Source organism: Emys orbicularis, chromosome 1 (assembly GCF_028017835.1).
Source record: "Emys orbicularis isolate rEmyOrb1 chromosome 1, rEmyOrb1.hap1, whole genome shotgun sequence".
NCBI lineage: Eukaryota > Metazoa > Chordata > Testudines > Emydidae > Emys > Emys orbicularis.
The window spans coordinates 144,292,230-144,305,168 of NC_088683.1; the positions used below are offsets into that span (position 1 = coordinate 144,292,230).

At 51.0% G+C, this 12,939-nt stretch overlaps 1 protein-coding gene across 1 annotated transcript in view; it reads right to left on the reverse strand.

The window, feature by feature from the left end:
• The window catches only part of LOC135885998 (alpha-2-macroglobulin-like), a 46,051-nt gene extending 36,659 nt beyond the window's left edge, over nucleotides 1–9,392 (reverse strand). The window contains exons 1-6 of the mRNA XM_065413925.1: nucleotides 9,304–9,392; nucleotides 7,209–7,392; nucleotides 4,133–4,289; nucleotides 3,040–3,092; nucleotides 1,762–1,782; nucleotides 1,302–1,470 (exon numbers count right to left, since the gene is read on the reverse strand). Coding sequence (XP_065269997.1) covers nucleotides 1,302–1,470; nucleotides 1,762–1,782; nucleotides 3,040–3,092; nucleotides 4,133–4,289; nucleotides 7,209–7,392; nucleotides 9,304–9,392 — 673 coding nt within the window. The remainder of the gene's footprint in view (nucleotides 1–1,301; nucleotides 1,471–1,761; nucleotides 1,783–3,039; nucleotides 3,093–4,132; nucleotides 4,290–7,208; nucleotides 7,393–9,303) is intronic.
• Nucleotides 9,393–12,939: the final 3,547 nt, after the last annotated feature.

Here is a 12,939-nt window from a genome sequence, read left to right on the forward strand (position 1 = left end):
GGCTAGAAAGGATTAAACATCCTGCAAAATAAATAACCCTCAAAAGACATGTGGGGAGATAATGTTTGTGTTTTTGTGTATTTCCATATGTATGAGTAGGGTCGACAATGTAATCAACAGTCCCTGTCTATGCTGTATTCTGATCATTCAGAGGTTAAAGAACATCCTAGCATTTAAATGAATTGTAAACTCGGGATATCTCTGTATTCATCTCTCTTTGAAATGTACTGTGAATGGTGGAGAAACAAGCAAATTGCCTTATGTTAATCCATATAGCTAAGTACTGGTGATGGACCTCCTTCAAAGAATTACCTTTTGTTCCCAGAGGAACTCCCAACTTGCCAGAGAGGACATGAAATTGTATAAAAGATCCTTGGGTCCTGACTCTGTCATCTCAGATCTGCTTAAGCTTCATTGGGGAAGTTTGAGTCGCAAGACTGAGGTCCCAGTTATGCTGGTTCGCCCTGAATAGGATATTTGGACATTGAACTATAACCTATGAACTATTTCTGAAAGAACTCTTTGCAAATACAAAGCTCGCCATCTCTGCTATGAATCTGAACCTCAATGAATCGAACTCATGTCTGTATGTATATTGCTCTTTTAACCATACTCCCTCTCTTTTGTTTTTTAATAAATTTTAGTTTAGTTAATAAGAATTGGCTGTAGCCTGTATTTGGGTAAGATTTAAAACATTCATTAATCTGGGAGATAATGTGTCTGATCCTTTGGGATTGGTAGAACCTTTCCTTTTATATGATGAAATAAGATTTTCAGAAATCATCATATTTGACTTAGGTATCTGGATGGAGGCCTGAGGCTGGATCACTTTAAGAGAAGTGTGGTTTTTGGACTTCTGAGTAACCAGTAAGGTAATAAAGAAGCTGTTTTATGCTGGCTTGGTAAATCTAAGTATTGGAATATCCACCAGCTTTTTGGGGATTTTCTGCCCCATTCTTTGCAGTTCACCCTAATTGAGTGACCACAGCTGGCCCCCACTGGGACCCTGATCACAGGTTGTCTACCACTCCAGCAGTGAAGATCTTGTACTGGTGGTGCTGGGTGGAGGATTCACTGAGTTCTCTGGTACTCGACCCTCAAGATAGACAGTAAAGGACAACTCTGAAGAGGGCATTACCCCAACCTGTGGGAGTACAGACTCCTCCCTGCCCCATTCCAGCTGTACAGAAAATGCTGATCAGACCAACTGACCCATTCAATCCAGCCTTCATTCTCCATTGTCAACACCTTGGATCAACTACCAGCAACTGGCTTGACACTATGAAAGCAGCCATCCTTACCATATTCCTCCACAGTAAAGGGGTGTTGCACCTTGTCCCCAGAGCTCTTCTGCACCACCACTTTGTAGGTCCCTTGTATGGGCTCGGAGGTGAGGGGGAAGGAGAGCTGGGTGAAGCCCCCTTTTAACTCAACTTCTTGCCACTGATACACACGGTTCTTCTGTGGGTCCTAGAGGTGTCAAGACCACAAGATTACTTGGACAGTAAGGGGTGATGCCGCTGAGAAATGAGAAGCATTGGCAGAGTTGTGTGGGGAGCCCCGGACTGGAATATCAGGAAGGTTGCATGGCAGTATTTGGATGCATTATTGGCACTATGGGGGGTAAAGCGTATCCCTCTTCCAGTTAGCGCTATGGGTCTAAACAAAGTCAGCAAGAAGCAGCTTGAGGCAGCCAGGGGCTGATTGCTGCCCATGGTGAGATGTGATAGTTCTGAACATGAAGTAAATTCCTCTACATACCTCGATATAGGCCAGTGGAACCTGGAAAAAAGTGCAAAAGGGAGAATTTAGGATATGAGTTTAGAATTCATACCCCAGATGGAAATGTCAGCAAGTGCTGAGAAAGATCAGAGACATTAATGTAAACGAGAACAGCATCTTGAGTGACACCAGCTAGGCTACAAATTACCAGGGCTATGGATCATCGTGCTTCAGGCATAAGCCAATCACCAGCTAAGGCCTGGAAAAAATGTCCCTCCATGGGACAGCACTACATAATGAGATGTATTATGAGAGTTTTAAAGCTTCCTGCGAGGCATGTGACACTGGCCCCAGTCAGAGAGAGGACAGGGTTAAAGTAGATAGACCATTGGTCTGTTCAGCTCTAGCAGGAAGGCAAGATAGCAGCATGGTGGATTCAAGGTTGTGATCTGGTATAGCAGGGAGGAGAAATACCAGGATAAATGGTCCAATTGCAGTGATCTGGTATAGACTCATAGACTTTAAGGTCAGAAGGGACCATTATGATCGTCTAGTCTGACCTCCTGCACAACACAGGCCACAGAATCTCACCCACCCACTCCTGTAACAAACCCCTGACCTATGTCTGAGCTATTGAAGTCCTCAAATCATGGTTTAAAGACCTCAAGGTGCAGAGAATCCTCTAGCAAGTGACACCGTGCCCCACGCTGCAGAGGAAGGTGAAAAAACCCCAAGCCTCTGCCAATCTGCCCTGGAGGAAAATTCCTTCCCGACCCCAAATATGGCAATCAGCTAAACCCTGAGCATGTGGGCAAGACTCACCAGCCAGACACCCAAGAAAGAATTCTCTGTAGTAACTCAGATCCCAACCCATCTAACATCCCATCACAAGCCATTGGGCATATTTACCGCTAATAGTCAAAGATCAATTAATTGCCAAAATTAGGCTGTCCCATTATACCATCCCCTCCATAAACATATCAAGCTTAGTCTTGAAGCCAGATATGTCTTTTGCCTCCACTGCTCCCTTTGGAAGGCTAAGGGCAGCTCCTACGACCCTAGTAACAAGTGAATTTTGCTTCGTGCTGAGGTGGCTAACGGGATGTTGTCTGTGTGTTATGTCATTCCCAAATCTTTCCAAGATTGTAATGAGATGACTTTATGAAGCAGTCTAAAGGAGGAGTCCTGGAGTGTCAGAAAGCACTGGGATACCCCTGGCACTAGAGCCCCACCTTAATCTGAGGAACACCTCCTCTCGAAGGGATGGTTCTCTCATCCTTTTCCCCTCACTGATGACTTAATGACTAGCATACTTACCAACCTATTCAGAGGATGGAAGTTTTCATCCAGATAGACAACTCGAAACAGGACTGAGAGAGACAGACAGACAGAGAGATTTCCATGATGAGACATTCAGCCACCAAATCAGGAAATGTCAGTCATATGGCATGATGGGGAATGGGATATGGAGTCTTTCATCTCTATGGACTTGGGTTCACTACAAAATTAGGTCATGTTAGAACAAGATCTTGAGGAATCATGTTAATTAACACAATGTGAAAGCAGCTTTGCAGTCAGTGTAGACATGGACAAGTCATATTTCACATGGTGGCTACTGGTCATGGGTAAACGCTACTGGAACCGTAGGATTCACCAGGACCAGCTGACACAATGTTAAACGCGGCTTGTTTATGCCTACACTGATTGAAATGTTGTATGTAGCATCACGTTAATTAACACAATCCCTCAAGGTCGTGTTCTATATAACAAGGCCATGTTAGAAAAGACAATCCCTAGGAAATCAGCTCCACTTCAGCACCAGATTGATCGCCCTGAGCCATTACTCTCAGGCTGAGAATATTGGCTCAGGATGATCAAGGAAAACAGTACAGAGTTTTCCACCTTCAGGGCACCAGTTCCAATTCAGCTCCAAGTCATGGGGATGGATGGCACAATCAACATGACTTATGGAATTCTTTCGCCTCTATGGCACTTACTCCACGTCTATAGTGAGCAAAGTCAGTTTCCATCCTGAAGGCTATTTGATTGCCTATGTGAAATGAGTTGGTTGGGCCTCAGTCTAGTTCTTAGTGGGACAAGTATCCAAGTCATAAAAATACATCATTGCAGTGAGTGACGTCTCCTCTTTGGTGGTCTCAGTAAAGAGGATCAAAACTGCCTAGGCCACAGAGTTTGAACTCCCTCCGGGCACGCAGGCAGTGTGTGTGCGTGGCTTACATTGGTGCTCCCCAAACTGTACCTATGCGGGGGATAAAAAAATTCTTCATTCTCCGGAGACTATTGATCTGGCACCTTCAGTGCACTGCAGATGTCAGGCCAATGTGGATCAAATGCTTATAAGGGCTGTGGAGGATTTCCTGAATGCAATTCCCCACCCGATTCCCTGTACCTGTTTGTCCCGGTTTGTAGATGGGTTTGTCCGTCTGGACAAAGACCAGGCTCTTTGAGTTCTTAACCAGCACCGATTTCCGGCTTCTGAACTCCAGCGTCGGCCCCTTCACCAGCACTGTGAGAAACGCTGCTGATGAGCTGTTAGATTTGGGAAGCTGGAGAACAGTAAAAGAGATGCTGCCTTAGAGACTCCCCTCAACCGCCTCTTTAACTGAACCTGCCTTTGAGAGATGAGGGCATCGTGGGAAGCCATCACAGGCCCAACCACAGCGGTGACAAGGATTAGAGCAGGGGGCAGGGGCACCCCAGCTGACCTCCCCTATCTCCACATTTCCACTAACATCCCCTCTAACGTGGTGCTTTGCAACAACAGGGCCTCCACCAGCTTCCTCCACCCCAGTCGCTCTGACTGTGAAAAATTTCGCCTTCATGTCTTAGCTCAAAATGTATCTTCCTTTTTTCTTGCCATCTGCAGAGATTGGGAATAAACCCCCTTCCTCCTGTTATACTGTTCCCCTAAAGGGATTCGTCCACTGCAATCCTGACTCTGTGGAAGCTTCTTTTCTAGATTAAATATGTTGACTCCCCGCACACGTTAAGTCTCTATCTCCAGTCCATGTGTGACAAACCCTGGCTATGTATACGTATTCATCAGCTGGGATTTAACATCAGATCCAAAGGCCAGGTCCCTGTCTCCTGAGCTAATTGAGTACTCTTGTTAGCTCTCAGTTAGTAGCAGGGTGTTAGTCACCGAGGTAGCCAGTCGGAGTCATGATCACACACAATACACCCATTTATTACACACACAAGACAAGCTATTCCCAAGCATCTGAGGTCCGATCTGAAGGGCCACTTGTACTTAACTGTGGCTGCTGGAAGTACAGTGAGATGAACCTGCTGAGCGGGTGCCCGCTACCACCAAATGGTGAGATAGATCAGCAGGAGGGGTAGAGCAAACCCAGTCCCCTCTCCTGGCCAATAGCATGAGGGGATTGGAAGGCAGCTTGCTTTCTGAGGAGCCAGTAACAGCCACTGCCAGCTGAGAGAGGCTCAGGAGCATTCAGCAGAGAGCAGACTGCTGATGGCAGCAGGATACAGGTGTGGACAAACCCAGTGAAGAAGCAGTAGATACTTGGAGCAGGCAGCCCTGCAGCCAGAGAACCAAACAGAGGTTGGCATGGGGCTCTGGGAACAATGGAGGCGGCAACCCTCCAAGACTTAAAGGTGCAGTAACTGGAAATAAACTATTGCAAAACCCTTGCTCTAGACCAGCAGTTCCCAAACTGTGGGTCACGACCCTCAATGGGGTCACGCCATCAGCAAATGGGGTCGCAGCAATCCCTACTGTGCAGAGGATGCCAGTTTGCTCCACACAGCATGGCCTCACATGTATGGGGCAGGCAAGGTCACGATGCATGGAGAACGCCATTTTGCTCTACAAAATGGCTTCCTCTGCACAGCATGACCTCGCACACACCATACGTCATATTGCATAGACGATGACACTTTGTTCTTCAAAACGGCATCCTCCATGCTGTCCCAGGAGGAAATAATTCATTAAAATTTGGGAACTCCTGTTCTAGATACCAGGGATTTGCCTGGGGAAAACATCAACATGATTTGACCAAATGGTAAACCCAGGGAACAGGGAAGGTGCTGCAGTGCCCATAAAGGAGGACTGCATAATGGGAAGTTTAGAGTGGGCCTTGTAGCCTAATCGTTGCCTATAGGTGAAACAACATGCAAGCAGATGTGAGTCAACTGCTACATTTGATGACAGGACAGGACAACACAGAGGGACCCCAGTGATACATCAGACTAGGGGACTGACCGTTGCCAGTGGGACCTGCAGGCTAATTGCCCTTCTAAAAGCAAGATGGTCTAGAAGGGACATCCCAGCTATTAGGCCTGAAGAGCCTCATTGGACAAATTTAGCCTTGTGTCCTCTAGTGGACCACCCCTGAGAGGACAAGTTTGGCAATTACTGCGTTCGTCTTTGGTTGTAACTCACTTCACTGATGCCAGTTGCATCCTTTCTGCCAACCTTACTAAATAACCCTTTCATTGGAGTTAGCATTACAGTACTGCCAACCTCAAGAGATCAACCATCAGCATCAGACCCCAAAAAATCATGAGATGGTTCCAAAATCATGAGACCAAAAAAACCAAACAGCAAATCATGTTTTTTATTGTTTTTTCACTGTTCAAAACTCCCCTCTACTCCTCTGGCTATGTGTGTGGTGATCATTTCAGGTAGAAAAGTCTACCTTTCATGCACCCAAAACTGCACACCTCTCCCACAGCACCCCCTACTCCAGCACCCCAACTCCCTCCTGTACCCTGATTCCCCCCACAAGTCCTTCTGCCTCCCTCACATGCCTGCTGCCACTGATTGGGGGACCCTGAGGAGGAACAGTCAGTGACTCTTTCCTCACCATTGAGAACTATTACATGAGGAGCCACAGAGAACCTGGCCACTGTTTATGATGCACTGCACTGTGGGATGCAACTCACACAGTCATCTGGCCCAGCTACTAAAACCCTTGTAGCTTCCTGTCCACACTGGCTAGAAACCATTGCAGTAGCCATCTGGATAGCATCTGTCTTGGATGGTGTAGACGCAACAAATCCTGCCTCTTGGTGGGGGGTTAGCTAGATGACCCTTGCGGTCCCTTCTAACCCTATGGTTCTATAATTCTAAGGTTCAGCAGCAGCTGGCTTGAGCTAGAGCTCTCGTCCCAGGTGTTCCAAAGGACCGAGGAGAGTTTCTAAGAATAAGAAGGGGAGTGACTTTGCAGGGAGGACTGAGAAAGTTTCCAGCAGCAGAGAGGGGGATCTTGAGGCTGGGTTTCCAGCAGTGGGGAAAGGAGTTGCATATGGAGTGGGAATTGGGCAGGTCAAGCACAGGGCAGGGCAGGCCCCAGTCCAGGCAACCTCCTCTATTCTCAGACTAGCTCCACTTAGTTAACCTTGCTAAACAACCAGAGCTCCAAGAGTTAATCCCTCTGGTCACTATCCTTATTGCTTTACTGTTGTGACACAGATAATAATCGTTGTGGGGGTCAGATACTCACCGTGAACGGGACGCACTTGAACACGTCCTTCTCCGACACCACATCTGCGATCAGGCTCCTGTTCTCCCCTGCGTATTCCAGCGTGGCGCTCAGCGTCACAGACTCGTTCAGGTGGGTCAGCTGGATACAGACCTTTTCAGGACCGTTGGTGTGGATCAGAAAGGGCACTAGCACCATGTACTGCCTGGGAAGGGGAAGGGAACAGGTCAGACAAACCAGTTTGATGGTCTCAGCCTTCGCCTTCCAACGGGAGCTGTATATTTTATCCAAATGATGAGGACTTTTCCCTTGCGTCTGTAATATATTACCAAGGGAGGTGCTGGTGAGTGAGGAAGGGCCAAGGTGACAAGTGGAACAAGACTGACAGCTGTTAATGCTAGCGTCTGACATTGATCCACTGCCTGTACCCTGGTACAGCAACAGTGGCATTGGCAACTCCATGCCACACCCTTAGTGCAGGGTGGGTATTAGAGAGGAGTGACGAATGCCAGAAATGACCACAGCTGTCCCATTTGCTAGATAATGTAATCAGGATTCACAAACACTCTTTCCAATGGGTAAACAATAACAGAGTGTTAACTCCAGAGCTCTTTTTTACAGTCTGAGACGTGACCTTCAAGGCAATAGAAACTAGAGACATAATGTGGCAGAGATTATTTAGTAAATAGTACAAGCTATTTAGTACAGTTACTGCAAATGGCCACGAGGTGGTGCTAGATCTTAAGAAAGGACCAGAGCAAATGCACTTTACATGGTCTCCCTGGGACAAAATTTCTCCCTTCTCCCGGACCCCTTTGCATCTCAGCCAAAGCTCTGGGACTCTGCCAGGGTCAAACACTGAGCCTTGGTCTACACTACAAACTTATGTCAGTATAACTATGTCACTCAGGGGGTGGGGTGGGTGGGAAATCCACGCTCCTGAGCAACACAGTTATACCAACCCTACTCCCGGTGTAGACAGCGCTATGTCAACAGGAAGGCTTCTCCCATTGACATAGCTACCGCTCCTCGGGGAGGTGGAGTACTTACGCCAATGAGAGACGCTCTCCTGTCGACGTAGGTGGCGTCTTCACTAAGTCCTACAGTGGTGCAGCTGCAGCTCGGTAAGTGTAGACAAGCCCCTGAATCCAGGTCTCCCACGTGGCAGAGCGGAGTGTTAACAAGTAGGTGCCACAATGCTCAACCCCTTGAGAGCCCAAGTGCCAGCCTGAGTCACAATGTCCACACTGCTAGTTTTCGTGAACTAGCAGGGCTCACGCTAACAACACAAGTCTGTAGACCCAGGCTGGGAGGCTCCTTCCCAGATGCAATGTAGACATACATCAGAGAGAGCCTGGGAATCAAACCTGCCTCTCCCACGTGGCAATGGAGAGCACTAATCTCTAGGGGGCAGTAGTAGGCCTAGCCTTCCCAGTACTCCCAGTGACTGCCACCCCCAGAGTAGTGAGGAATTGGGACAAGGAATCGAGCCCTTTGATATCAGCACAGAGCATTAGCCCTCAGAGATCTCTCTGCTGGGTGGTATGTCGGGGGGCTTGTATGCATCTCAGAGGAAACAGGGGTCAGTGCTAGCAGCACTGTTATCTCCTTCAATCTGTTTGCATAGAGGAACCACTGACCGCATAGCTGCCGTCTTTACCTGTGTTTGTTAAAACCTGAGAGCTGCTTTGCAGTTGCCCCCAGTGATTTTCTGGCACCAGAGGAGGGAGCAGTATTGCCAAAGCCCCGGGTGAGAGAGTCTCCCTTGTGGCAGAACCCCTCACTTTTACCTATTAACAGTTGGGAGGGAGTGCATGGGCAATGAGAGAGAGAGAGAGAACACAATATAATGCACCGACCTGCTGCCAGCCATCCAGGGATCATAAAGCACCTTATAGACCTTAATGAACTCAGCCCTCCCTCCGTCCTCACACATACACACCATGTGTTAGCAAGGTATCATTATCCCCATGTAAGTGATGGGAGGACAGAAGCACAGAGCGGTGCACTGACTTCCCCATGGTGACAGAGTCAGTCAGTGGCAGAGCCAGGAATAGAACCCAGGACTCCTGATTCCCCAAAAACAGCACAAGCCCCCTCTCCGTGTGCAGCTTACGGTTCGGTGGCGGGCGAGGTGTCTCCAGGGAGGAGCAAGAGGAGCAGGAGGAAGATGCTCGGGCCACCGGGCAGCCTGTCCTTCCCCATGGTGCAGAGCGAGGGTGGTGAGTGAGGCAGACACACAGACTTGTCCGCTGGCTCCCTGCACCCTGGCTGTCCACTGGGTCCGCCCCTTTATACCTCTCTGCAAACAGCCCCCGGGACAGTAAGATAAGGGCAGGGGGCCAGGACCATCTGGCAAATAAGAAGAGGAACGTGAGGAGAAGCTGGAGCCAACAGCTCTGAATCAGGGCACAGAGAGGGATCTAGCTAGTCCCTGACAAACTAGGGGGAGGGGTTGCAGTAGGCTCTGTCTGATGCGGGAGAGGGACAGAAAGGAAGGTGCGGGGAGATGGCAGAGCAGGCAGTGGCAATGAGAACCTCCTTTCTGATGGAGCTCAGCATGCAGGGCTGGCCACTTACCCTGAAGCAATGCTAAATGAGGTGCTGTGGGAAGGGGAAGATGCTCCTTCAAATTGGGGGTGCAGCGGTCGAGATGTTTTATGGGAAGCAATGGGGGATGGACCTGAGCCCTATGTGTATAAGGAGGGTGAGAACAGTCCCTGCTTGGTTTGAAAATGGGGCTCTCTGCTGAGCCCCCTTCCTTCCTCTGAGATCCCACCCACCCACACCCACACATCTGCTTGCTCTCTCCCACACACAGACCTATCCAGGCCTAATGCAGGCAAATGGGGCCAGAGAGAGGTTGGGGGCCTAATGCAGGCAAATGGGGCCAGAGAGAGGTTGGGCAATCACCTCTCAGAGATAACCCGGCCTTCACCTCCCTGCCCAGGCACAGAGGGAGGGTAACAGGGTGGGATGGGGATGGGAAGCTGCCAACAATTTCACACATTAACAGTCTGTAACACATTAACCAATTCCCCAGGACAACAGCTTAGCTATCCCCACACAGCACAGGGGTCACTGACCTAGAGCAAGGGTCCATCTAGTGTAGTCTCCCACTTGCTTCAACACTGGATCAGCCTATTGGTCTGTTTAGTAGAGTATCCTATGCTTGACAGTAGCCAATGCTGGATGCTTCAGAGGGGAAGAGAAAGCCCCATAATGCACCTTATTAGATAACACTGTCTCATAGGGGGAAATTTCTTCCTGACCCCTGACCCCTTGCTAGCAATCTGCTCGTGCCTTGAGCATGAACATCCATAGCTCTGATAATGATTACCCTAGTGGCTATCGGCACCATGAATGCTCCTCTGAGTCATATTCTCAAAGAAAAGCTATGCTAACAGAGAGTTAGTTATACTAAAGGGAAGTGTGTATGCATAATTTAAGGGGGAAAGCTTCACAGGGATAGAGTAATTACCTGAAAAACAAGCATTATAAAGCCAAGCAATTCTGAGTTAAGGTTGCATTTAAAAGAAAACCAAACATGTTCAGATCAGAAAGGCACAACTAAGGCCCCCAAACAACCTTCACTCTACCCTGTAGTGACACAAGGTGGGAAAGAAAAAGGAACCTTGAATCATTTTTAAAAATCTGTTTAATCTGCTTTGGGACTGCAAACCCTGAAATGTCAAGCTCATTCTAATTATCCAACTGAGTAACCAGAGGGCAGAGCTAAGGTGGTTTGAATGGCCTAGCTGTGCATTTCCCACAGCCAGAGGCAATGCTTGCAGGGGGGCATGCAGGGTAACATGCCCTCCCCCATTGCTCGGTCACATGGTGCCTCCAGGCCCCCTCCCTACGTCGCAGCTGAGTCAGTGAGCTGTGCCAGGCAAGGAGAGGCAGGAGTGGAGGACAGCTGAGAGCTGCTGGGAGGCAACCCAGCTTTAACTTTGCCGGGAGAGGCAGAGGAACAACTGGGAGCAGCTGAGGGGCCACTGCTTTCCCAGTGGGGGGGCTGCTTTCTGGACGGGGGGGCTGCCAGGAGGGTGGGAGGACATGACTCCAGCTGCTCCGGGGTTGTGCCCCCCCACTATCAGCAGGCACAGGTCATCTATGCCCATAGCACTTGTCAGGGGAGTGTGCCTCCCACTTTCCCCTTCTCCCTGCCCCCTGTAGCTTTTAGAGGCTAAAACTTGGGGTGGCGGGGGGCGCTCAGGGTTTTTTGGTTTTTTGGGGGTGGGGTTGGTCGGGCGGCGCTGGGGGTGGGGTGGGTTGTTTTTGTTTTGGCGGCTGGGGGGGGATTCGGCAGCTGTGCTCGGGGGGAGGTGAGGCGGCGCGGCGGGGCGCTTCACGGGGGGGGGGGTGTTCGGCAGCGCGGCTCGGCAGTGGGGGTGTTTAGCGGCGCTCGGTGGGAGGTGTGTGTGGCGGCGGGAGGGTTCGGCGGCGCGGCGCTCCGCGGTGGAGGGGGGGGTGTTCAGCGGCACTCGGCGGCGCTCCGTGGGGGGCTAGGGGGTTTGGCAGGGGGGTTCGGCGGCCCTCCGTGGGAGGTGTGTGTGGCGGTGGGAGGGTTCGGCGGCACGGCGCTCCACGGGGGGCTGGGGGGTTCGGCGGTGCGGCGCTCCGCACGGGGGGGGGGGGGGTGGCAGCGCAGTGCTGAGGGTGTGTGTTATGGCGGCGCTATGGAGGGCGCCACTCTTTTTTTTTGCTTGGGGCAGCAAAAAAGTTAGAGCCGGTCCTGGGGAGGAGAGGGCAGGGCAAGGGGGAAACTGGCAGGCAAACTCACCTGACAAGTAGAGCTCTGAGGTCCATTACTGAGACAGCTGCTGGGCTGACAACTTTGCATGTTTAGGTTAGAGGTGGATTAAGATATATTGGGGCCCTGGGCACAAGGAACATTTGGGCCTCCCACACACACCCCTGCCATGGAGCCACGCCCCCTGCTCCTCCCCTTCCTCCCAAGGTCCCACTCCCTGGCATGGCCAGAAGCCGGGCCATAGTAAGAGCTGCCCAGGGAGCCTGAGCCACTGTGGGGAGCCCCAGACCCTCCACCTACCCTGGGCGGTGCACCCTGGGGGGCAGGGACATGGGTTGGGGGCTGCTCTCGGGCATCCTGGCCCCCTGCCCAAGGCAGGTGCAGGGTCCGGGGCTCCCCACAGCTTCCTAGGCTCCCTGGGTAGCTCTTACCACAGCCTAAGGCAGTGGTCCCCAAACTGTGAGACGTGCTCCCCTAGGGGGGCATGGAGGAATGTTCGGGGGGCAGCAGGGCCCAGTCCTACCCCCAGCCCTGCTCCTGGCTGCACCCCCACTCACAGCTCCCAACTGCGGGCCCCAGCCCTGCTACTGGCCCTGGCTCCTGGGGGTGGGAGACCAGGTAAGGGGGAGCCTGACTGAAAGCACACCCCTGGCCTAGGGTGACCATACGTCCCATTTTGGCCCCAGATGTCCCGACTTTTTGGGCAAAACTGGGCATTTGTCCTGTTTTCCCTTGTCAACTGATCACCAGTTATCAAGAGCAAATGGACAAATGACCAGTTTTGCCAAAAAGGAGCTTGGGGGGAGAAGGGGGAAAGGGAAAAGGGGCTCAGGTGAGCTCTGCACTGCACAGGGGGGAGGGAGAGGGGCTCGCTCCAGCCCCGCATGGGGGGCCTTCGGTCCAGCGCTGCGCCATACTGGGTGGGGGGGGCACCTTGGTCCGGCGGGGGCTCAGGCCAGCTCAGCGTGGGGCTTGGGCTAGCAGCACTCAGCCAGC